The sequence below is a fragment of the Helicoverpa armigera genome, chromosome 20 (assembly GCF_030705265.1).
Source record: "Helicoverpa armigera isolate CAAS_96S chromosome 20, ASM3070526v1, whole genome shotgun sequence".
Classification (NCBI taxonomy): domain Eukaryota; kingdom Metazoa; phylum Arthropoda; class Insecta; order Lepidoptera; family Noctuidae; genus Helicoverpa; species Helicoverpa armigera.
This window is the reverse complement of record NC_087139.1, coordinates 3,762,839-3,787,988: the sequence shown is the minus strand read 5'-3', so window position 1 is coordinate 3,787,988 and position 25,150 is coordinate 3,762,839. Positions and strand designations below refer to the sequence as shown.

General features: G+C 35.5%; 1 protein-coding gene across 5 annotated transcripts in view; it reads left to right on the top strand.

Moving 5' to 3' along the window:
- The window catches only part of LOC110377451 (hypoxia-inducible factor 1-alpha), a 72,868-nt gene that overhangs the window by 34,596 nt on the left and 13,122 nt on the right, over positions 1–25,150 (top strand). For all 5 annotated transcript variants that reach the window (XM_064039794.1, XM_064039795.1, XM_064039792.1 and 2 more), the window contains exons 6-7: positions 342–448; positions 13,831–13,975. In XM_064039794.1, the coding sequence (XP_063895864.1) occupies positions 342–448; positions 13,831–13,975 (252 nt within the window). The remainder of the gene's footprint in view (positions 1–341; positions 449–13,830; positions 13,976–25,150) is intronic.

The following is a 25,150-nucleotide window of genomic DNA, read 5'->3' as shown; positions in this document are numbered from 1 at the left end:
AACTATTCGTTGTTTGTTATCGTTAAACGAGTTTGTGGATCACCTAATTTTGAATGTTAGGATAATAGCAAACTATTATTTACTTGATTTAAATAAATCTTAATATTTCTATGTATTCTTGTTTTGGTATTCTTATTTCAGTATTATGCCTGATAGTTATTTCCAGAGATTTACTAATATTTTGCAACATTTTGATATCATTATGAAATATAAGGCTAAAAATATAAGTTTGATATAAAACTGCAGAAATATATTAACAACCCATTTCAAGACGTATCCATTTCCGTCTAAAAATAAATATCGTTTAATTAAGTGATAATATTTCAACGAATTTGTTCCAGGTTGATGAACACGCTCGGTTTCGAACCCGAAGAACTGGTTGGCCGTTCAGTGTACGAGTATCATCATGCGGCCGACACCGGCTCGCTGGTCCAGCAGTTCAAATCACGTAAGTAATTAATCAATTACAAAAAAAGTTTAAAAACTTTTTACTTAAGCCAAATTTAAAGCAGCGCCCTCTGTTCGAGACGCGAGTAAAGCAGCGCCAACGTGCTTGTGACTTAGTTACGTGTTGTGTCAACAGATGGCAGCACTAGGCTTGAAAGAGTTTTCTGTCTAGTTTTCCAAGCATTTTAGATTTCCTTTCTTCTTCTTCTTCTTAGCGTTTATCCCGTCTTGTGACGGGGTCCGCTTTTTTCTTCTAGATTTCCTTTCATAGTGGTTATTTTCGCTAAAGTGCCTAGGAAAAAAATCACTTAACTAATTTAAAGAACCCAGATTGGGAAGGAGGTAGCTACACTTTTGATACACTTTACATTAAAAAAAGATTTTATATATGTCATAGTAGTGAAAACTTGCCTTGGGCACTAGTCAATAATTCAGTAGCCTTACTGTCTCTACATATTAACACGTTGTAACATGTGTAGTGAAAAGATACCAATCTTTATCGTTTATCTTGTAATTATTCCTATTTTCGATCAAATGGCCCCGATACTATGATAACAGAGATAAGTTACAGCTATTCTAGAGCAATCGTCACAATCGTATGTTTTAGTGCGTAAGCAATTGCATAGTTAATTTAATTAACCGGATAAGGATCATAGTTATCTAGATGTTATAAAAACATCCATATTTTATCTATATTTTTTTTATGAATATAATAAATGGATGGTCCTTTATTATGGGATTAGGACTAATGCTTGCCTACGTTTACCATAACTGCGCAAATACTTGTAAATATTTTCTTTCCTTTAATTTTTTCCGCTTTTTCAACAGACTTACAAAAATTGGAGGTTCTCAATTCGTCGGAAACAAATATTATTTTTTACATAATGTTTTGCAATGTAATTGAGAATGAGGTATAATTTTTGCGGCTTATCATTGCACTGTAGGTGCTATGTAATTTAGCCTCCCAGATTAAGTTTCTTAGTAAAAAAAAAGTTCTTAAGTTCCTTATTTCTTCTCGTTACGGATAGTTTTCAACGTAGACATAGTTGTCTATAGAAAAATATATAAACATCCGAATTGAGAACGTTCTCTTTTGGGAAGTTTTTTTTTTTTAAACCAGTAAGCTTTAAAATAAATTAAGGAACCTTTAACCCACTATCAAGTACAAGTTTTTGAACAAAAACCAATAAAAGTAATGTCAGTTGTAATTCCGAGTAGCAGTTTCGACAAATTGTTCAGTCGAACTGGATGTGTGCTCGAACCAGACCTCGAACCTGTTTGAGACATGGCCCTCATGACGTGATGTAACTTCCGAACCTTTTTTCTGTCTGTATTATATTTATTACGAGCCATTTTACTTGATTGTGAATTCGATTGTCTTAATTTTCAAGTAGAATCCCGTATTTAAGAATTTTCTTAGTGAAACTGTTGTAGATAGTTCTATGTCTTGATTTTGTTACTTCAACTTTGGCTAAGATAAAGAAGAGCATTTTAATCATATCTGCTAAGTTAAGTCCCGTTGTAGATAATTAAAGTCTCTTTACACTGAAACTTCTAGTAGTCATCTAATGGGCATACCTACCAATCTATCATAGTCCTATTAGTAACTGCACTATATCATTGATGACATTCGTCATAATATACCTACTATAGTAGCAGGTGGTACAGTTGAGAAATTATTATCCCATTGATTTTCTTACACTGTAAGTACCTAACTGTATACCTACGTGAAGCAATTAGGTGCCTACTACGTCTTGCACGTGCTGATGATTAAGCCGTTAAGACGAGGAAATGACAGTCGGCTGACGGCACGGTCATATCAGTTTTATGATCAGCAAACCGTTGTGTAGCCGGTATTGTTTTATGTTGTTGTAGGGACATATGGCTTTCCAAATTAGTCAGGAATTATGGGCCTAAAGGTATTCTTTAATTTGTGACCTTCGGGCTTATTGAAATAAGAGAATAGGATGTGGTAAGTGTTAGGTATCTTCCTTGATTTTTAGGCACACTTCTTCCAATTTAGGTATAGTATAATAGGTAGGTACAGTAGACTGCACATCAGTGGTAACTGTCATGCACCTTAACTCAATAGTAATAAGTACTATTTTCCTATAAAACTGTTACCACTGACCTGAAGTTGACTGTACTTAAAGAATTTTGTAGGACACGTGCCTTCTTCATAAAACAGTCATTAAATCTTGACCGTGAAAGCAAATCTATTTTCAAAGTATAACTAAAACTATCGCCAAGATCTTAAAGATGAAATAATAATCGTTTGTTACGGTCTCCAACGGGAGCCTGTAATGGTGCATTCAAACGAGACGTTATCGTAAAGCCGCGCATTGAATATTTATGATCCGCCATCTTGGATCAATAGCGTGCAACGGAACGTCATTTTTTAAACGTCACAAATAGAGTATTGATAAATGAGGTGATATAACTAAACGTAGTCTATTCGAAAATGTTGAATACGTTTATAAATAATTTTATAATTATGCATTCAAATAAACAAATAATGTAGGTATCATGTTAGTGGTTGCGTTTTCATGTTGACTTGTGGCATCTTTATGAAACCTAGGTATAGTTATATCCTAAAAACAATGTATCATTAATTATAACATTTACCAACATACTTAAGTTTCTCTGAGCTCAAAAAGTAAAACCATTTCTTCTGATTTCCATGGAGTAAAAATATGTTACCTTAACATAGTTTCGCGTTCTAAGAACTGAAATTCAATATTGGTAAATATTTTTCAAAGAATAATAATTGTGTCAAGTCATCGAATTGTTGGAATTCCTCAATAAAGTACTGATTGCGTGCTAAGTGAAAGGTTTCGTAATTATTTTTCGCAATATAAGGATTACGGTAAACAGAACTTGCTTTTCAATTGTTTATGACAAATATTATACGTTGTGAAATACCTGTATTATTTATTGTTCTTAGCAACCTCAAAACAAACACTTAGTTTTTCCTCCACACGTTTTCCTTAGATCATTATTTGCCTGTACATATATCTTACCTACAAGCATTGTTTTACTTTAAAAACAGTTTACATTATGGACACGTCAACAGTCAACACGTAAAAGTCGTATATTTTAATAAATTAATAAGTAATTGTGTTGCTAAGCGAGTAGGATATTGTTTTGTAACGTCAACTCGGTCGGCAAAATTTAATTTCATACGTTTCAGGAGACCCAAGGGCGCGGTAACGTTTTGAGGGATTTTATATAACTTTGCTTTGTTCAATTAATTGCTGAGTGATTTTGTGACTTAAGTATAAGTTCTAATGATGTTTCAAACTTTAAATTTTCTTTTTTTGTGAGCAAGTTTCCTTATGATCATTAGGTACCGGTTAATCGAACACTAGACATTATAATTTTCCTTAATGTACAAAAATATACAAACCGACCACCAATACCACTGAATATCTACAAATAACACCTGTTACAAAATATACTATTCTTAAGTTATGCAAATAACAAATCGTTCTTACGTTAGCATTTCTAATTCTGAACATCACTATTATGCTTATAAAATACCTATCTGTTTTTTTACGTAAATAGAATCGTGTTTGAGAATTCGGCTTCAGCATGTGTGATGAAGGGGGGAATAAAAATACATTTTTATTTGGGCCGGCGTTGGTTGACACTGACGAAGGTCGCCTGACTGACCTAGGCCGTGTTTAGAAGCTGATAATGAGGTTATACGATATATTTGCCAATTTTAAATAGTTCATCGGGCCATAATAAGTGGGCGGAAAATTGCTACTCAGCTTGTTGTTTACATCCGAGCTGCATTTGTTTTTTAGATGAGAATCTGTCTGCGAATTCGTCTTCGCAATTCTTTGGCGTGTCTTGACCGCAACTGTGCCATCCACATGAACATTATTCTTGTATTATCCTGTAATTCAGTTTTTGATAGTTAAATATAGAATAAAACATCTTGTAAAGCAGTCTTCCAGCTGCCCGAATTGAACCCCTCAATGTAGAAACAATTGTCAAAGTAACCGAAATCCCAGCTTTGCAAGAAGTTGGTTTTATAGAGCCGTTCAGAAAGCACTCAAGACAGTTTCTGACTTTGATAAAGTGATAGCATTTCCAAGGGTCTTAAATGTCAATTAGCGCAGCTATTATTTTGCAAGCGGCACGAGGGGGGTCACGGACGTTCGTCAAGTATTCGCGCCTCGGTAACAGCTGATCAATACTGATAATTTAAATAAACTGGTAGCTATCACGCCACTCACACGACTGCTGCGCGTGATAGATAATAACCCACCTACAACTTCGCACGTGTTCCGTGTAAACACCTAAACAAATAATCATAAAAAACTAACAGCCAGTAATTGCCAAAATAAAACTGAGTCTTATCCAATTGAACGCTTGTAAATCTTAGCCCATCCTTTAAGTGGACAATAACAAAATGATCCTAGATAAGTCCCCCTCCGGTTGAACTCCCAGTCACATGATGTAGTTGAAATAAACGTTTTATGACGACACACATATCTGGATCGCTCGCCAACGTTTGTTTATTACAAGATGCAAAACTCCGAATCGAAAACACCTCACGTTTCATCATGCATGGAGTTTTTAACGTACATCGTAAATCATTGCGAATTCTAGTTTTATCTGGTTTATTGTTAGTACTATCAAGTAATATACTGATAAGCGAACAATGGGCCGATTATAATGCAATAGTTACATGTTCACGTTTCGATCACGATTCTACGTATAATTATTAGGCCATGAACTTGTGAACTGAGTCATTTCAGTCATTTATCCTTTTCATTGGCGCATCTGCCAACTTTCACCTTTATAGTTTTATGTAACGTGCCTAATAATATAAAGCACGTGCTTTTCTGTGTCTGCATTCCAATGTTAATAAAGATGAAAGGGAAGGTACACACGTGCATAACATTTCAAAATAGCAGCAATTCCATTCTGATTCAAAAGATCACAGATGGTGACGGATATCGGGAACGTGCGTAAATTAACAAGCATCGCCTTGGCTCAATTGCCCCTTTTGTACATGTAATTGCTAGCAAATGGTATTGATTAGCCTGAAGGTAACAACAACCAAGACGATACAAATATTAGCAAGAATATTATTCTTTGAACAACACTTCCGCTATTTAATTTTGGCAAAGTCAATCAGCAACACGCCAACGTGAACACACAATCCAGGAAACCAGTTTAGTTTTGCGTAATTTTTTTGTCCACACCACAACACGAGAATTGGCATACAGCTGAAGTCAGCCAAAAACATCTTTAGAATCAAACCACCAGACCTTCGGGCATCTATGAGAGGTCGAGGCGGCGTTAAAAATATCGTTCACACGTAACATATACGTCATGAAAACTTGCCACTAAACAATAGCGTGATAAGGAAGGAATTTACAAAGAAGCGGAATACATTAACTTTCACGTTGACCATTGATGTAATAGATAATGTAGTGCTTAGAATTAAAATATTTAAAGTCCAGCTTAACTTAGTATTCTGCCAATGTTCCAGGTTGGCATTTTCAATAATTCTCATATCCAAAACTCGGAGGTGCCTTCTTTGCGAGGATTTTTAATAATGGTCGGCAAATATTTGATTTACCATTAGTATTCTATTTGGAGACCGAAATCTGGACACATGATTTTCTATAGAGCATTTTAATTATTCGATTTCAATGCCAGTTCAATTGGTAATGTCTTTTAGCATTTGTTTCTATTGTATCGCAGGGCTTTTAATATGTTGTATAACGTGACCAGGCGTACAAATACCGCATTATCCCCGTTCACTGTTACGCCAGGATTATTCAAATCAGCAGATTCCTGTCCCATTCCATAAAGTATAAATTTTGTATGACCAACCTTTTCTAAAACAGTCGATTCTCATAATGATCTTCAAAATTAATTCGATTGTCTGGTAAAATTTGGAAATATCAATGATAAAGGAGCGTATGCAAATGATGTCGTTAAGGAAAATAATAGACGAGTTAAGACTAAATCCACCACAATAATCAATTCAAATTAATTCACTCTGAGAACTGGCTATATCTCGTCTATAATAATAGATCATATCATTTGAAATCTCGTTTGGCGCTGTGGATCCAGAGGACAATGTAAATTGCAGCCCTAACATCCTTTACAAGTGAGCCATCGACCCATGAAATTGTCAGGCCGCATTGAAAAGGTTTTAGATGGAATTGGATGTATTACAGTACACGACATGCACCGTAGATTCACAACGAATTCCAGAGAGTTTAGAAACGGGAGCAATACCTTATTAACTAACAATCTAACCGCAAGGTTTCATCTACTTTATGATCTAGCAGCTCTGAAATGTTAATCCAGTTGAAGTTTCACACTAGGCAAGACAAAACAACATATTTTGATTTTATTACTACCCTCGGTTGATATCAGATATCTGGCTTCTGGCGACTATTTGGCAGTTTCTCATTTCAGTTCAGAACGAGATAACAAGCGGCAGCAAATTTTACGAGTGTCCAGAATTGTTGTGTGTCGCCCCGGGAATATTTACGTGCGACCGCCACTCACTGGATTTTTCTAGAGCTTGGATAGTTTACGACTTCAGAGAGATCATGTTATTTTACTGCAGGATAGACCCGCCAGAATGACGTCTTATTTATAAAATCTATATTGCTACGATCTACAATTCCAGATATTCGACTGCGTCCTTTAAATTATATCGCCAAGGGGCATTCACCTTCCAGAATACACGCGCCTTTATAAATCACGATTATATTTTAATTTCTCGCGAACAGTTCGTTGGTTTATGTTTTAACAACTCTCTAATCTCGATCTGTATTGTTTCTTAACGTTTATAGCTAGGAGAAACGAGTATTGCGGTCAGCTATACCGCATTACATCGCGACAATTACGGTTTTCTGGAACTCATTCGATTTTATTATATTCTAGTTAGCTGCCTATATTGTTGGTTCCGTTAAGCATTTTCCCCGATAACTACTTAATGTAGGGATGGGAAAATCGCCATTCTAAGAATACTTGGAATTTGCAATTTTTAATTCATCTCGTTAACTTAATTTATTACTGCCGTTGCGTTTAGAAGTTATCACATTGCCCTCAATTACCTCATTTTTATTCAACTCATTCAACGTTGATTAATTTAATTGCTCATAAAGCTTGGTTAGTTGTGGCATATTCATAAACTGATAAACATTTCTTGAATTAGACACAATTTCTCGTCGTAGCCACTTTTTGTTGTATAATTTAATATTCCTAATTGAGAATTTTGCAAAATCTCAAATGGTTTTGTTTACGCAGGCATTCCAAATGTCTGGAGTGATAAATTTATGTGCGTACACAATCATCAGATTGTTGGTCGTAAAGGTTGCGTGATATGTCTCGGCACCATGTCGTTCAGTTTATTAACTCCTATCCGCTTCTTTCCCAAGAAATAAACATAAAGCAGTCGCAAATATGAATGGTTTTTCTTTATCGTCAGTTAAGTTTATTGTGTGATTGTAATTGTTGATAATTGTATTAAGTCTTTTGCTGCCATCAGCTATTTCTTTATTTTTTGTCAGTTTAATAACCTTATGTTTCGTGAAATATAGTAACCTATTTACTTGTCTAACCACGACGAGGACCATAATTGAGGGACATGAAATTTTTCAATCTACCTCATGGTACGTAACTTGCTCATGCAAATTTTGCAAACCATAATGAAAACTATCTGCATACGTCGGTAAAAACAACATAAAACGAAATCAGATATGGACTAGCTGAGCTCATGAATAATATAATGCAGAGGTACCCACTGAAATTTTCATTACTTCACTCATTCTCGGAGCATTGACTCTTGTCTCAGGTTTATTTTCCTGTCCCACTTAGGAAACTGAGCAGAATACTCACTGTACCCATATTATTAAGCTTAATTCGCTCCGGGAGCAAAAATGTTTTACAGCATTATTCAACCTCAATTCTCTGTATATTTTTTAGTGCTTTTTAATGAAGAACTCTGTCATTGGCTTTATGTGCGCATTAACATGTCCTTTATAATATTTTATGTCAGTAGAAATTTTTATAAAGTTACTAAGGCCATGCCATTTTTATGTATGTAGTTACCTACTTAGGCTTTGTCATGACTGTCATCGTAAACCTAATTTTCTGAAATATTATTCAATAGCAATAACTGTCACTATTCTATAATTAATTAAAGAGGGTATGGCTGAAGAGATAAATGTCGTTAATTAATTAAGTTGTGTTTTGAAAACCTGGTGAAGGTTGTTAAAACAAACTGACCCTAATAATAAAGTTATCTTTCACGGAAACGGCGACTGCTACCACGCACGGGTCATGCACAATCGATAATCTCTTAATTATGATCTCGCAAACATTTTTGTTTTCATACATTGATACATGTTTTCTATTGATATTAAACTATGAGACGGTGATAACAAGCTTCATGTTCCGGATCCATTAGCACCTCCGTGTTACTTGCGTGTGATCATCTGTATAACAAACATAAATATTGATATTATTATCTCTTATATTAGTTTTGATACAAATAATGATTTCGAAACTCTCACGGCTGTTCCTACCTTAGTTACAGTAACAGTTATCAAATAATGAAACATAATCTCTATCGTTGAATCATTGCTTGCTATTAACTTACAATGGGAGTGTTCTACGACTGCGTATTTCATTATCTAATCGCTTACTAACAGCTGATAAGCACGTATTACTAAACCCTTTAGATAACCTGCAACCGGGTTCCTATGCAAATAAGCTACCCTCTTTTACACTTCCTGGTGAGAGTCCATCTTGATTAAATCTGTTTTACACGATCAGCATCCATAAATTAAAACTGACGTATTTATAAAATTACTTGCGTATCGTTCTTGTTAGTACTTCATTGTTTACGTTTACATTAATTCCTGTAACATTTATTTTTAGCCAAAAATACAAACAGATTTATATCAACACTATTTTGGTTGATATGATGATTATTTTATGTAGCCTGATCGTATTAGAGTGTGTTTTAGTGTTAATGCCATTGGAAGCCACACGCGCATTAGCTACATCAGTAATCCCCCTATCTAGAACCGTATTGACTGATTGAATAGTCTGCTTCGATTAATTGTTAAAGGTATACAACGCGTTAATAACGTTAGATTTTACTCGAAATTAGCTTAGTCATAAAATAATACCACTCCACCAAATCTGGGAATAATGGCGTCGCGATCGTAAAACTTAAGCATCTACACTGTAGGTCCTTAGTATACTTAGCTAAACGTATTCGCCTCGCAGAAACAGCAAAACCTCTAGTCAAAGCGTCACTATCAGGCGAGCTCGCATTACACGGCCCTTGGTTCGACGACCCTGGTCTGGTATTCGCAATTTATAGCTCCATCGGAGTTCGTCGCTCTATCTTTTGTACCAACTCCTCCCTTTTTTCGAATCGACATTTCTTGAAACAATTAAATGGCACTTAACAGTCGATACTTCAACAAGAGGTCCTTTATCTTTTTTTCCAATCAGAGTTTCTGTTTTCGCAATAAAAGTTTCACTTCCACTATTAAAGTTTAATGGGCGTTCTTGCGATCTAAAAGGTAATTCATGTTACGGAATCCTATAATATATCTTATGGGCCAATAAAGATTTTTTTCAATGAATTCCCTCTAGGCACCTTCTCAGTGGTATAAAAAATATAGTCTAGGTACTTCAAATATATAAAGTATGCCGACCTAAGTAAATATTTGGACTAGTTTTAAGACATTCTGGAAAGTTATGTTTGCTCAGGACGTAGTTTGCGTGTGTAAGGGTTTGCTATTACAGGTACCTACGTTGGCTTAGTGGGCTACCTTTTATCCAGTTCAGACCATCAATTATTCTGAGGGAATAAAAATGTTCTCCTAGCTATATTTGAAGTGCATTGCAATGTTTATTGCAAAGCCTTAACGTCTCCATTTAGCAGTTTCATTGGCTTCGCTTTCATGTCCCTTTTCATAAAACGTTTTATTCCAACTTTGTACAAACGCTTGACTTACTACTGCCGTGCTGCATTTCTCATTTTCACGAACTTATTTGGCATCATTCACAAGCCGTAACTCCAATAGCCTGCATTAGATAGAGGACATTGCAACAATTTGTGATTGTTAATTATATCATGCACTTAAATTTCGGTTGCAATAAAATTTATTCCTTTGTTTTTAGAAGAGCTGTTGCTAACTGGATTACTGGCGTTAGTCCAACTATTCTGTTTTCAACCGAACATGCGAATATTAGCATGCATTGGCGTACGTTTTTAATTAAACGCATCCACTTCGATTCATTCAAGTAACCGCAAATCAATTCGTTCACGTATTAAATTGGTTTCTTGAGCTGTTACTATGCTCCATTGAAAATAAGAGTTATCTATAAAAATATTTGACTTCAATACTTCATTACTCACAGCACAGTTCACTGAAATAAATATCTTATCTCGTACGTGAAGTAAAGTGTATTAAGTATTACAAAATTTCTTTCGCGATAAGGCAATCAGCCGTTGCTCTTTTATCTGTCTGAATATTTCGCGTGACTCCTTTTCTTTTGGGGTTAAGTCTGTGAAGCACGCTATATCCGTTTCTACTAACACATTCCTGACCGAAATGGTTTTCTTGTATCCCGGGTGTGGACTCCACTTTATATGTATTGGAAATTGGATGTTCCTTTGAATCAGCGCTGTAGAGCTGTCCTTTTAGATGGCACTCTTATTGGCTTATATTTTAGTAAGGTTAATAAGATTTATTTAATTCTTTGAATTATGGTCTCATACACACCTTCAACACATTAATCTTTTTAACTTAACCAAGCTAAAGTTAATTCCCTTGATTGTACAATGGGGACCAATTCATATTCTACTAAGAGTTACAAATACTTGAAAACCTTGCTTCAAGTGTCTCGTGTAACATTCAAATCATAAAATGTATCCTGAAAAACCATAACGTCATCTGCTATTTATGTTGGCCCCACATCCTTCCACAGACTGAAGCTGGTTTTCCCATTTATACAAAACACATCCCGCGTACTCAAAACAACTTTAAATATCTCTGAAACTATTTCTGTCTCAAAAATGTTTGTTTGTCTTTTATGTGGTACATTACATCGAGTATGGCATGCCATATATTCGCAAGTACGAATCGTTCGTGGTTGCATAAATAAAAGTGTAGCAGACGATAGACAAAAGTATGCATACTCTTGCATACGTAACAGAGTAGACGCTCGCGCGTCAGTAAATGCGAAAGCTCTGTTAAATTAAAGGATCGCTCCAGAAAATTACATTACTTGGAATTGTTTGGACTTAAAGCAATTTGTGGCTATTGTCTTGGATTTGGAGTAAAATATAAACCAATTTTCAAATCCAGTCTACTAAATATTCCCAAGGGTTATGCATTCATTAATTCATATTTGGTCTCTCTGGAATTCTGATACTTAATTTTGAAGTCAAGTTTTAGTGAGAAGATATTACCCGTGCTCAGAAAGCTTACGATCAATAAATCCTACATTTTAATGCACCCCACGTGATATTAAACGCACTATTAATCAGTGTTCTCTAGTTTTATCATCCACAATCCACATCCTCAAAAAATGTTCGGCTCAATATCACAAAGAGAGAATTAACTGGACCCAAGAGAAATGCCTTTATTACGATCCTTGCTCGTTGTGTCGATGCTATTAATCTTTATTAGTCTCACTGCATGGGACCAAATGCCGAATATTGAACGATCTCGAAGAAATATTCTATCTTGTTATATCGAACCCGTGTGTACATAAGAAGCAGTGTTGACGTAAATCGAAGGTAAAATCGCTTAAAAGGGTTTCGTGTTGTATGAGAAAGCGGAGCCTGGTATCGAGGTCATGTCTAAGATAAATGACTGAAGTGATATCGTAATTTTGTCACTCGAGTATCGGTTAACAATCGATTGTTCATCTTATTACAGCATAAAGCAATTTATTAGACTATTTTGGTGCTGAGTTAAACAGATATTGTTTTCCTTGGACGCAAACTGTTTATGTTGTCGTGCTGGAATGTATGTTCCAGCCAGATTACTAGAATAATTTGTGGAAACATACCTACATTACGTAATGTACTTCTTACCATGATAAAACTTCCCCGCTGTATTAACCTCCATACATAAAGTAGTCCCTTTAGACACGGTAAATCTCCAGATTTATTACTGGAATCCATGTTTTATTCATATTTGTATCCTGTAATTCAATACCAATTTATGACCTGTTATCAATGCCCAATTGGTGCGCGAACACCGATTTTATTCAATTTAAAACGTAATTGGCAGAATCACATGATATTAGTTCCCCCGAGCGTTCTTCTGGCGTCCATATGAATATCTGCAACAAAGTTATTTTCGCTTCTTATATCATCGAATGTGTAATTCTGAAGATATTTCGCGTGCTTTAATTTTTTATCATAAATTCTTCCTTTTCTTTTGTTCTTGTTTACTTTAACATCTAGCTTTGTGTTGTGTGGTCTTTAATTGCGTGCATTTCGTATATGTTTTTCTGTTATAACATTTTATTCTTCGTTTGTTACTGCTGCTCTTATGTTTTTTTTTTTTTTGTATTTTTGCTTGTTACGTATTTACTAATAAGTTGTGTTATTTCTTCTTTGTAGAGTATCATTCATATTTTATTTTGTTTCTAAGTTCAAAGACTGATTTTATACTCATTATTGTCAGGGAAATTTTTACTGGATTTATCTGCTTCGCACAACATTAATAACTTTGAAAGGAAAAAAAAACCTTTTCAAAATCTTATTTATTATCATCGATGTCCTTGAAAGTGATTATTACAGTTGATTGCAGATATTTGTGAAGTCTATCGTGCGTTTTATCACGTATAATCGGTCGTGATTACCGCTTACGATGACGATAATCAATTCTGCTGATCTAGTTACAACCTGCCAATATTTGTGTTCCGAATTGATAATCACCTACAGAGAAAATCTTCGATCTTGGTGACAACAGAATATCATGCTTAACAGATTTTTACGAGGGACCCTTGGTCATAGCAAATGCGCTGACTGTAACTACATATTACCTATGAGCACTGTCTGCCAGAATAGCATTAGCTTATGCACCTTACAGCTCCGCGAACACCGGTCGATTTGTTTAACATGACACGTTGCTAGGCAACAATTTTTCACAACCGGCGAAATTTTGGCTACCCATAGCTAATGTATAAATATGAATTTAGTGCTCTAATGAAAAATAACATGTTCGAAATTACATCAGCTTTTCTACAAACGACATTATGCTATAATGACTGTCCACACAATAAACACCAACATACAAAGGCTTAGTGTCCACACTAATCGATAAAAACTGGTTATTGACCTATACCATCTTGTTGCAGTGTTCTCAAAGGGACAATGCGAGACTGGGCGCTACCGCTTCCTCGCCAAGACTGGCGGCTACGCCTGGGTCCAGACCCAGGCCACCGTCATCACCGACAAGCAACAGAAACCCATCAGCGTGGTCTGCGTTAACTACGTCATCAGGTAGGCCTAGATATAAGTCGAAATTATCAATTTTCACCGTGTCTTGTGTTTTTTTCAACGGATTTCCAGGAATACTAACAACATTTTCGTTTAATAAAGAAATGAGCTTTCTCATATTTTTCCTCAAGGTAAGTAACATTTTATGTTTTTTTCTTGTTTCATTTTGTAAGTTTACTTGAGGTTGGTCTATCGTCATATGTTTACCACGTAAGTTACGTACGCAATAACGGACGTAATATCCGTTGGCGCCCATATCTTTCACGTGAAAGCCTTATCGCGCCGGCTCACCCGCGTTTACGGCACTTTCACTAATTTAATAACTATCAATTTACGAATTAACTAAGTTAATTAGTGTCTGGACTATAAAAGTAGGACTGCAATAAAATGGACTATAATTTTCCTTGGAAACGTCGTAAAAATATTTAGGTACTCGGTACATAACTAGATTTTTGTGTGTTATGTAACCAGGCCGAGAAGAGTAACATATTGAAGTGGTTCTTATTGAACACTTTTATTGCATAAACTGTTAATAATATTGAACACGCTTTTATTTTTAATAGTTCTTCTATAACAAACAACGCCATACCGAAAACAATAGAATTGCAAAATCACTAGTAAGACTTTATGATACATATTTTCTATATACATATAGGTCCATCCTCTTTTGTTCCACCATCATCTTGAGTCGTCTGTCCACCTTGTATGGTGCCTTGACTTTTCCTCGACTCGAGGATACAGTCAACTACACAGTCGATCTTTCTCACCAAACTATCAATAAGCAACTTCAAAGTAATCTGATATCCTTGTCATCTCGTAACTTTATCGTGGGTGATATAGAATGCAGAATCTTTGCTGTAAGCCCAACAGATAACGCGAACAAATCCTTTGATGTTACGCGCTGGTATTTTCCGTTCCATTTCCTGACCGACTCAAGCGGTAAAGCAATTTGAAGCTCCATATTAGATACTTTTACATTCCGATATTGGTTTATCCACATTTGTTCAAAATGCGACTACTTGTCTACTTGTGAATCTAGAGACGCATTTAAGGGCCATCGATTTTTTGTAATCGATTGAATACGATATTAGGTACACCAGTTGTTTTGGTCTAGGTATGCTAATACGTTTTCTGTATCTTTTAGCTAGACATGAATGTATACGTAATGAAAACCAAATTGAAAAGCTTTCGAATGTGTCTCAGTAAAGGGAACAAACAGTTTCGTAGCCGGAGTTGTTCATCGTCAAACTTACAATGGCTTCTTAGTAATATAATTTCGACCAACACCTGGCGTATTTGCCGTGTGTCAGGGACAACCTTTTGGCGTCCACATCGCATCATCGTACCTACGGTACTTGGCACAACACTAGGGAGTTACGTATCGATACTTCTCTATTGTTACAACATCTGTAAACAAATGCGGAAAGATAATTGAATCATACGATCTATATTCAGTTTTTGTTATTTACGTTTCAAGTGCTCTATTGTTAATGGCTATTCGAAGTCACTAAATAAACATCACGTTATCATCATCATACTTTGTATCAACTTCCCTTGATCTATGACTCGAAAGATATTGTCTATTATTTGTAGGCAGCTTGTCTCTTATATAACTTGATTGCGACAGTTTTGATACAATTAATTTTCTTTGCTATGAGAATTGTGAAATCAAAGGGACCGCATAAGGATTCATCAATGAGTACTTTTATAACAGTTATATAAAATGTTCAACTTCTAATTTTACAGGCTTCTTGGCTCGTTTATTTTTTAAGGTAATATTTTTACAGCGCTCAGATTGTAAATGCAAACCAACGCACGTTGACTTTATTTTATCAAAAATATATTAGTTTTCTGCTTGATCAAAAAATCTTTATTCCATTATTTCCTGTCCCATCTTAAATCTTCAATCTAACAAAGTATTTCAGCGAAGTGAAATTGTCCGTGGGAAAGAATTTTCCGATAGCTACCCCCGCGATTGACTGATTTGATCCAGAGAACTTAATACCTCTTACTTAATGAACTGCGAATGTAATATTCTTAGAAATTCAACAATCTACTACAGTACAACTAAAATCCAATTATATTTATGAACGTCTGTCATAGTCATAAATGACGAGAACATTTCATTTTGGTTTTACGACGCCGTTCCTCTTAGCTGTTACTTTGTCACTCAACTCCAGAGCCATTTCTAACAAGAAAATATTTTTACCAAATGTTACAGCTTTTGTTAATGGGATTTGTTCGTCAGAAATTCCGAATATTGCGTACTTTTTCTTTTGACTACGGCCATTCGCTATATTATTCAATTGCAGTCTCTTTTTACCCTATTCTGAGTTGGGGGTCTTGAATTTGAAATTGATTTTCTCTATTATTTCAGTAAATCCCATCGCGTTTATGTAGTCCCTCGGCCGCTTGAAAGCTGTTAACATTTTGAGGTCACGCAGATTGTTATACGTTTTTCTCTCTTTCCGCTTCCCTTTAAATGCGACCTTTTCCGTTTCATTAATTTTTTGTAGGTTCATCTGAAGGTTCTGTTGTGGAATTTTCATTGCAGTCTATTTTAAACTTGGTTTTGGCAAACATGTATAGCTGGTTTAATATTAGATGAATATTATTCGAATTTGTAGGTGATAAAATTAACATTACTGGTTTCTTTCGTCCAAGGTCAAGGAGGCAGTCTTCAGACGTAATGGCTTTGTGAATTTGTAAATCTTCTGTTAGCTTTCGTTCTGTAGTGATAAATTATTCACTTGGGAACTACGAAGCCACGTTCAAGAACCTCGATGGCAAGATAAACTTTGTGTTAATACAACCTTTGTACTTTATGTTAAGTACTTAAACATTACCAGTTGAGGTAAAAAAATTATTAACCAAATCAGTAAATGGAAATGTTATATTCATACAAAATATTCCGCGTTTCTTAATATGTTCAGAGGTCAGATCTTTTTATCTTTTACATGAACAAGACGGCGTGGTCTATAAACTTGTAAACCATGAAAAACATTCGGTTTTTATGTTATGATAAATACTCTTATCAGTTCCGAACGTGTGTATCGCGTTTGTTTTCTTTTTTTGTTTTACAGTACGCAATAAGCATAAAACTAAAAGCATATACTCCTTGCAGAACCAAAGCAACTGAATTAGAAAAAAATGTCTAAAGAAATAATCTCATCTACAACACCAAATTACAAAAGCTTCACTGTAGTATTCTTAAAATTTCTTAATTGCGGGTCTGCTTTAAATCTATTAAACATAGTGGTGCTAGTAAAACTAACAAAACCTTTTTGGGAATGCAATTAACGTTTAAATGGTCCATTTGTCTTTTTAGCCCACTGCATCGGTATCCACTGCTGATGATGTTATTTCTAAAGCTTATACTTCTCTAGCAAATTCCTTTTCTTTCTTCATTGTTAAGCCCTTGCTCGAATAGAATCTTCTAACGCAAATATCTCTTTTGAGTGTTTGAACACGTGCCAATCATCTACCAGACCTTCCTCAACCATTTTCCTTAATTATTAGACTTTATTTCGTCTTGTTTCATCCGCTACAGTGTTATGTTCATTTTACCATCAAAAATTTTCCTCAAACTTTATTACATAGTCAGACTTATTATGCCAAATCTCGCAAGTAATGGACTTTATAATTCTCATTCATTCAGAACTGAGCTGGTCTCAGGTTGATTTAAGCATAATCATTCAAAGTTTGCAATGACAATAGCAGAATCATCACATAAAAACCTTAATGCAAACATCATTCATCAGACTGTAATTTTAATGTCAAGGTGTTATTCTTGTTTGAGAATCATACAAATTCAGCTTTGTTAATAGCAAAACTTCATACATACATGATTGATAATACAATTCATATTAGGTTTAGTTTTCAGTTGTTGAAACATCGTTTCAAAGAATTGAGGTTATGCATAATTTGTATTCAACGTAACATTAAATACTCATTTTAGTATCTTTGCATTCGTAAGCACTTTTATCGAGTTTGATATGACAAAGACAATTTTTGCATCATCATGCATGCATTTGTGGTAGTGTCTGTAGTAAAATCATTTCTGCATTATCACTTGTATTATAGTAATTACCTTAAGTACTTCATGTAGGTGTACAAAGGTTGTTTTCTGTGACACTAACTCACGTTTCACAACTATCCCAAGTTTTCTAAACATACTTGACCTACGAATACGATTAGAAATTGCCATCTCCGTTAATTCTATTTCTTACACCGTTATCTTCAAGTACTAAAGCACTAACACATCTTTAATCACATTTATTATATAAGTCTCAATTAATTTATGGTCATTAATTAGTTATTTGTACAAGTTATTGACTATTAATTAAATTGGTGACCATTAGTTTAAATTGGCGGCCTTATTATTAGGTATGTTGAACAACTTCGATGGAAAATTTATCTTATCTGTGTTGACTGCAGATAGTGTACCGACAGTTAATGTAGTAGCATCAACATCAGATGCGTTTGGGGTTATCTTGGGTGTGCGTTGCTATGCCATATTCTCCTTCGTTTATAATTTTCTAATTTATGGAACACTAGCTTTTGCCCGCGACTTCGTTCGCGTGGAATAGTGACTTGCGGCAGATTTATGGTTTGACCAATAGATGGCGGTATATGTCCGAAATAAATTTTATTTTTATTTTTGTATTTCTTTGTAATAAAAACTATCCTGTGTCCTTTCTCAAGTTCCAGACTATGTCTGTACCAAATTTCACACAAATCAGTCCATTAGTTTAGGCGTGAAGAAAAGACAGACAGACGGAAAGACAGACAGACAGACAGAGTTACTTTCACATTTATAATATTAGTTAGGATTGTTTTTCATACAAACATTCATTCATACATACAAACATTTTTCATTCTGAAAAAATATTCCTGTGTAACCTAAATCTAATCAGGCTATTGATAGTTAAATTCTAAATCTAACATATGATCTTGTCCTATATTATGATGCATTACTTCATAATAAATCGTGTCAAGTTGGACATAGAGGTGAAGTGAATGGTCCACCTGTTCGCTAGACATGATCTAATATGTTATGCTAAGCCATTTGCTCGTACAGGGTCTCGGGATTTACTACTTGTGCTTGCGTTTGTGAATTTTATATTGAGTCACATTTACACTAACACATTTAGCTTTGGTCCACCTTTCCAGTTAACTACGTAGAGTACGTACCCTCTCTTTGTCATTATTAACCTGGGCAGTATCATTGAAATGTTTCTTGATCAACGATAAACTGTTAACAACCAATGTAATTGCTTTGTGAACGTGAGCTTTAAAATGCAATGTTGTTTATACGATCAAGATAATAAAGAGCCTTTAAACAGGACCTTATCAACGAGATCGAGTACATGGCAACACCTGGACATTCACATGACTTAATATCTTTGTCGTGTGTTACTGCACCGCAATTTATTTTCACACCGCATGTAGGTCAATGCAAGAACACGTAACTGTATCCACTGTATATGAAGGGACACACCTAGATTTTTTTCTATAATTAGAATATAATCGTGTCTTTAGAACGATCGATGAGCTTTGTACCAAATTAAATTGATGAATGGGATATGTGTACCAAAAAATATTGAAAATGAAGGCTATATTTCGTTGCAGCCATAGAGGCAGGAAAATTATAATATAGCCTGACTTGGTTTATACGATGTTCTTAAGTTTTCCTGTGTGTTCTCCCCATCATAATTACTCTAACTTTGAATCATGACTCGAGAGTTCCGAACCGTAATTTCAATAATATTTGCTTCATTATCCAATACTCTGATGTCATGTACTGATTTAAATGCTTTTTTATCATTTGATGTAAATCTATCGCCACTTGCCTACGAATCACACGATTCATAATGATGGTCTTCTTCGTCAATTTTGCACACGTTTATCATCTTCACAAATACAAATTCGGTTGAATCGCAATAATTTGTTTCATCAAACGTTACATCATTGTTGAGTGTTAATGGCGTAGTCTTTTTAACGATTGAATCTTATCTTTTGTCCAAGATTTTATTGTTGCCTATTTTTTGCTTCAGAGGAAAAATTCAATTGCTTTTTTTGTCACGAAAATATAATGTTCTACGTAAAGGAAAATACTGAACAAAACGGTAAACAGTCTCTAACTGTTATTATTAATATCTTTTCATTTCATTAGCAGATGGTGCACGAATACAAAAGAAAGTCCTATTAAGGTTGTTTTCGTTCTCCATGTGAATTTCACGTTGTAGCAATATTGCCTGGATAGTATGCGCAGCTCTGCGGTCGTCGGACGGTTTATGCAACTCTGGGCGAGTGCACCGCCTCCTCCCACCCCAGGTCGTTCACCCCACCTTCCTACTACCGAGTAGGTACATAGGTACCTACATTGCAATTTTAGTTTAAGCTTGAATGAGGCGCGTGGGTGTCCCGCTCCCGCCGTTTGTTCCTCAGCTTCTGACATAAGCTGAAACCTCTCGAAACCTTTTCTTTGCAGTGTATTTTTAGCATTTGTTTCATGAACATTTTCAGTTTTCCATTTCACTTTTGCAATGCTTCGTATACTCTTTTTAAGACTTTCTGGATTTTCATCTTTCGCATTTTCCTTGCTTCAATTATGATTCTATTTTATCTTAGTAAAAAGAAAATTGCTACTCTTCAATACCTAAGTAAAAGAGTTAACTGTGAGCTTTAAAGCCTAATGGCGGTGAATATTACAGATTTAGGAAAAGGCCTGTGATATATCGTTACGCCACCTTCACTTGTGCTAAAACAAGATTTTATTTATTTCATGTCAGCTACGGCGAAATCACTTAATCGTTTCATGCTACCATCAAACCTCGCCTCAATGCAATACCGATCTTGAGGCTATTGTAATAAAATCAAATTTTCGTCAGCAGGAGCACCCATATAATTTGCAGACCCGTATCCAGATCGCTTGGCCTAATTCAAAAATACTGCATATTGATTTTAGTAGGGGCATGTGCGCATACATGCCAGCGTTATTTTAAATTACGTCTGTAACTAATATCTGGTATAACCGGTTCCCACTTTTTATGAGACGAATCAGACTTGTCATTTCAAAGTCGACGACTAATTCTAAATAGGCGCCTCAGGCTATTGTGATTGTCTATTCCAAGTCTGGTTTTGGCTCCAAGATTGCCAATTATTTTTTTATGTCGCTTATCTAGTTCTAAATAGAAAGTCGTTGATACGATTGCTGGGCGATCATAATGTTTTATTAATAACGAGTAAGTGTGCATTTAAGTACGCTATGCACGTGACATAATACTAATATTGATTTATATTTTGACTTCCAATGAATAACACCTGGCCACTACAAATAAAGCTATCAATATTGATGAATGGGTTCACTGACTTCAAGAAATGTTCAGAACCGGTTCAAATAATATCCTTATTGTTTTAGTATGTATTTCAGTTTCAAAAGCTACATATTTTGGAATCATAATTGTAATATTAGAATTGACAGTCTATTCATAATTTGACAATTCATTTGTGTTGAAAACAATGTTGTATTTTGCTTATAATGTTTAACTAGCAAATACGTTAAAATAATAACCATTTCAACATATTATAGTGTTTAGTTGTTATCACGTAATTACTTAATTGCAGGTTTAACACACCTTATGTCTAGTAGTCTATCTATACAGATACTCCAGTTTTTTTATGATTATTATTCATAATCCTCATAAACGCCCCATGTCATGTCAGCTTCTAGAAAATTCTAGTTATTTGAAAGATTCTTTATGTCCCCAAAAATTCACTATCAGCAAAATCTAGCGAATCATTCCATTTTATGGTTTCGACGAGTCCAATTCGTTCTAACATAAAACCTTCATAAATCTCACCATATGAATAGATTACATGGTTTTTTGTTCGAAATATTTGATTTATTCTGACACATATTTGTAGTGTCCGGGGTTGTGATTATTTTTTCACCATTGTCTGTTCCTAGAAAGGCTTACATTTCTATCGCTTCCTGTTTGTTTGGTAATTGATAAGATAGATATGTTTCCGAGGATTATTTTTTGTTGTCAGTAGTATGACACTTGGCTTTCGAATTCGTATCTGTAAAATGTATTGTGGGTGCTCTCATTCTGCACCGTTTTAAAATTCGTGATTGACGGCCGAAATGGGAGTGCACCGTTGTTCACTACATAAACTCGCTTCTGACATACGATATCTTTATTATAAACTGTAACAAGCGTTGTTTTAAATCAATCCATGATGTGCGATCCGTATTCTGTATGTGCAACGTGATGATCATCATCACACATTGTTATTTAAGTACACTTGTAAATGGAAGGCATAATTATATCCATTTGTCATGACGTGTAGGTAGTGAGTATTTATTCGTGTCCAGTGTTATTTTTACATTTTAAATAATATTGTATTTATGCAATACTTGTTCCTCGTATGCATGAATAATTAAACTGCGGAATGATTCTTTCCTGTATGTATTGTAATCTAGTTTAATATCGAAGTTCTGTTCATTCAACATTCATTCGGTACCCGTCACTAAATGCTGTACGACAGTTATGTCTCGAAAGCACGATGATGCAAGGTGTGTGCAATGGCGTCCGAGTCACGTAGCCTGTCAGAACTGCCGGAGCCGGGGGTGGGGCCGGGTCGACGGCCAACAGGCGGTCTCCTTTGGCCCTAATTGCACAATAGCTTGTAGTTCGCGAAACGCACCGCGAATTTCACGAAATGCAGCTAAGTTGTTGCTGACCGACCAATTAGAGCCGCCATCTTAAATGCAACATGCTAACAACTATAATTGTCAGCCATACCCTTCCAATTAATACTTTCTAAGAGGATTTCCATGTTGTCTCCAAGTTTGTAATAAGCTCGGATATGAATAAAGTTTGATGAAAAGTGGAACTCAAAAGCTGGGATAGGAAAGCGTTCAGTCACGTAGTACAAGCTCTCGGAAGTCGACTAGCAACTCCCAAAAAGTTAGGAGCCGGTGAATCGATTTGAAAACGTTTCTTGAATCACGTACGCACCAAAATTCTCTAAACATGTGACTAATCTCACGGCATAGACGTAGTGCGACTATTATTTTATGAGAACCTCCTTGCTGAGTATCAGGAAAATACCGGTTCCTATTTATTCTGATTTATTTTTAGCCGTTGCTGAGGTAAACGTGACTCAAATAGCGCAATGCTGTTGTTTACGTTGCACCAAATTATATCTAATGCTGGTGCAAAAATTACTTATAATAACTACCATGTATTTATATTAAAATGTTATGGTATTTTTACCATTGATTTCCGGTCATTACATCAGACTATTACGACAAGTTGTAAAACGGACTAGTCATCGCCGCGCATGCTCTTTCATTCAAATTCACGTACGCCGGTGAACAGTCTCATAACTCAGAAATACTTCAAACAGTGCACTAGATTTTGTCCTATTATATTGGTTGGCAGCAATTATTATAATTCAGATATAACAACAATCCCATTGAAGTGACAATATTGTAACGGGATATTTGGCAATGAAAACAAATCAATTGAATTTCGTCAGCAGCGCTTAAACGCTGTACAAATTGCTGTGTGACAATACAATAAATCATAATATCATAGTTGCATACCATAGTGGCACCGGGGCCCAGTAGCTGGCATCGTCAGGGTCCATTAGAGCGCGGTGTTGAGTTACGCGGCTAAATTGTGGAACAACGCGGCTTCATCGTCCAAACGTATCGAGTTTCGCGTCTGCAACCGTTGATGGATTGGCAAAGTGAACCTATTCATTATCAACAAATACCTTGATTAAGGCAAGTGCTCCACGTGTTCTACTAACGAAGCTATTGTTCGCCTTCTTTGTTTCACATACACGAAATTTAATTAAGAAAATCTTATCATGTACTTAGCTTTTTCTATTTCTGGAACATGCTCATTGCTCATGTGATTCTTACAGAAATGGTTTTCTGACGTTAAGTAATTTAGCGTGCCTGCGATTGAATAACTTGATAACATTGTCGTATGAAAATTCGCTATCCCAGAATGTTGTTGTTCAATTCAGAAGAGATGTCTGCAAAGTTTTTTTTAAGAATTTTATTTCCACACAGCTCATAAAATTGAATCAAACATTTTTATGGCTGCGAATTTTTATGTGTACAATTTTGGGTCTGGTAATGGCTCTCTTTAAAGCAAATAATGCCATAAATTCGTCAAGATTTTTCTTATCAAACGTACCTATATGTGAAGGCAAAAAGAATCCCGAATATTTTTTACACATTAAACATTTTTGTCTATTATCCAAACGTCTCCTTGCACATCAAAAACATGAGCAAGTAACGATCTTACCCCATATTTAAGCACAAAACTTTCTTCTTGCTTTTATTTCGGGTTAGCACAATATGTCTTCCCTTTCCATTCTTCTCTGTCAGTTAACCTACTTAATCAAATGGAAGTAGAAAAATTGCTGGAAATGGCCTGTTTTACACCGACGTTACACAATCGCAATGTATGACTTCTGACACATCGTTGCATATAGATAAGTTTGTTTAATTAATACGATAGTGGTACTAAGGAGAATACTTGACGATGCACTGATAAAATTCAGGATTAAGTCATTCGAAATGTTACTTAGTGCTCAAACAGGAAACAAACCACGGTTAAATGTGTCGTCGTTCGTTGGCCTGTCCGGGAGCCATTGTTCTTAAAATAAGTTCTGCTGAACTTATTTAATCAATTACATGGATTCAAGCGACAGTTTTCAAAGTTTGAATTCGATTTTGAAACTAGGACATGCTTTCTTTCTGAAATGTTGGACATTTACAAATGGATCTTGTTCCTCTGCCGGGGAAGTTTTGTTACTATGCAGTTATGATCTCATACTCCTTATCAATTGTTTTATGAATGGGATCAGCTATCAGGGTCCTAAACATCCCGGCCATGTGGTTATCACTCGTAGGTAAAGTGATATCGCGTTAACCTGATCGTGATAGGCTTCGGTAGATTCACCGGTGCTTCGTGAACTCGATTACGAGTCGCGTGGCTGCCGAATGAACGCACCGGCTATCCTCAAAAATTTATCATCAGTTGGTATCGCGCGACTGTGTAATGTATGTGTTTAGGTGGGCCGCGTCACGAGTGCGCCGCCGCCGCCGCCGCGCGTATCATTCGTGCTACAGACTTCGACGCAAACGTA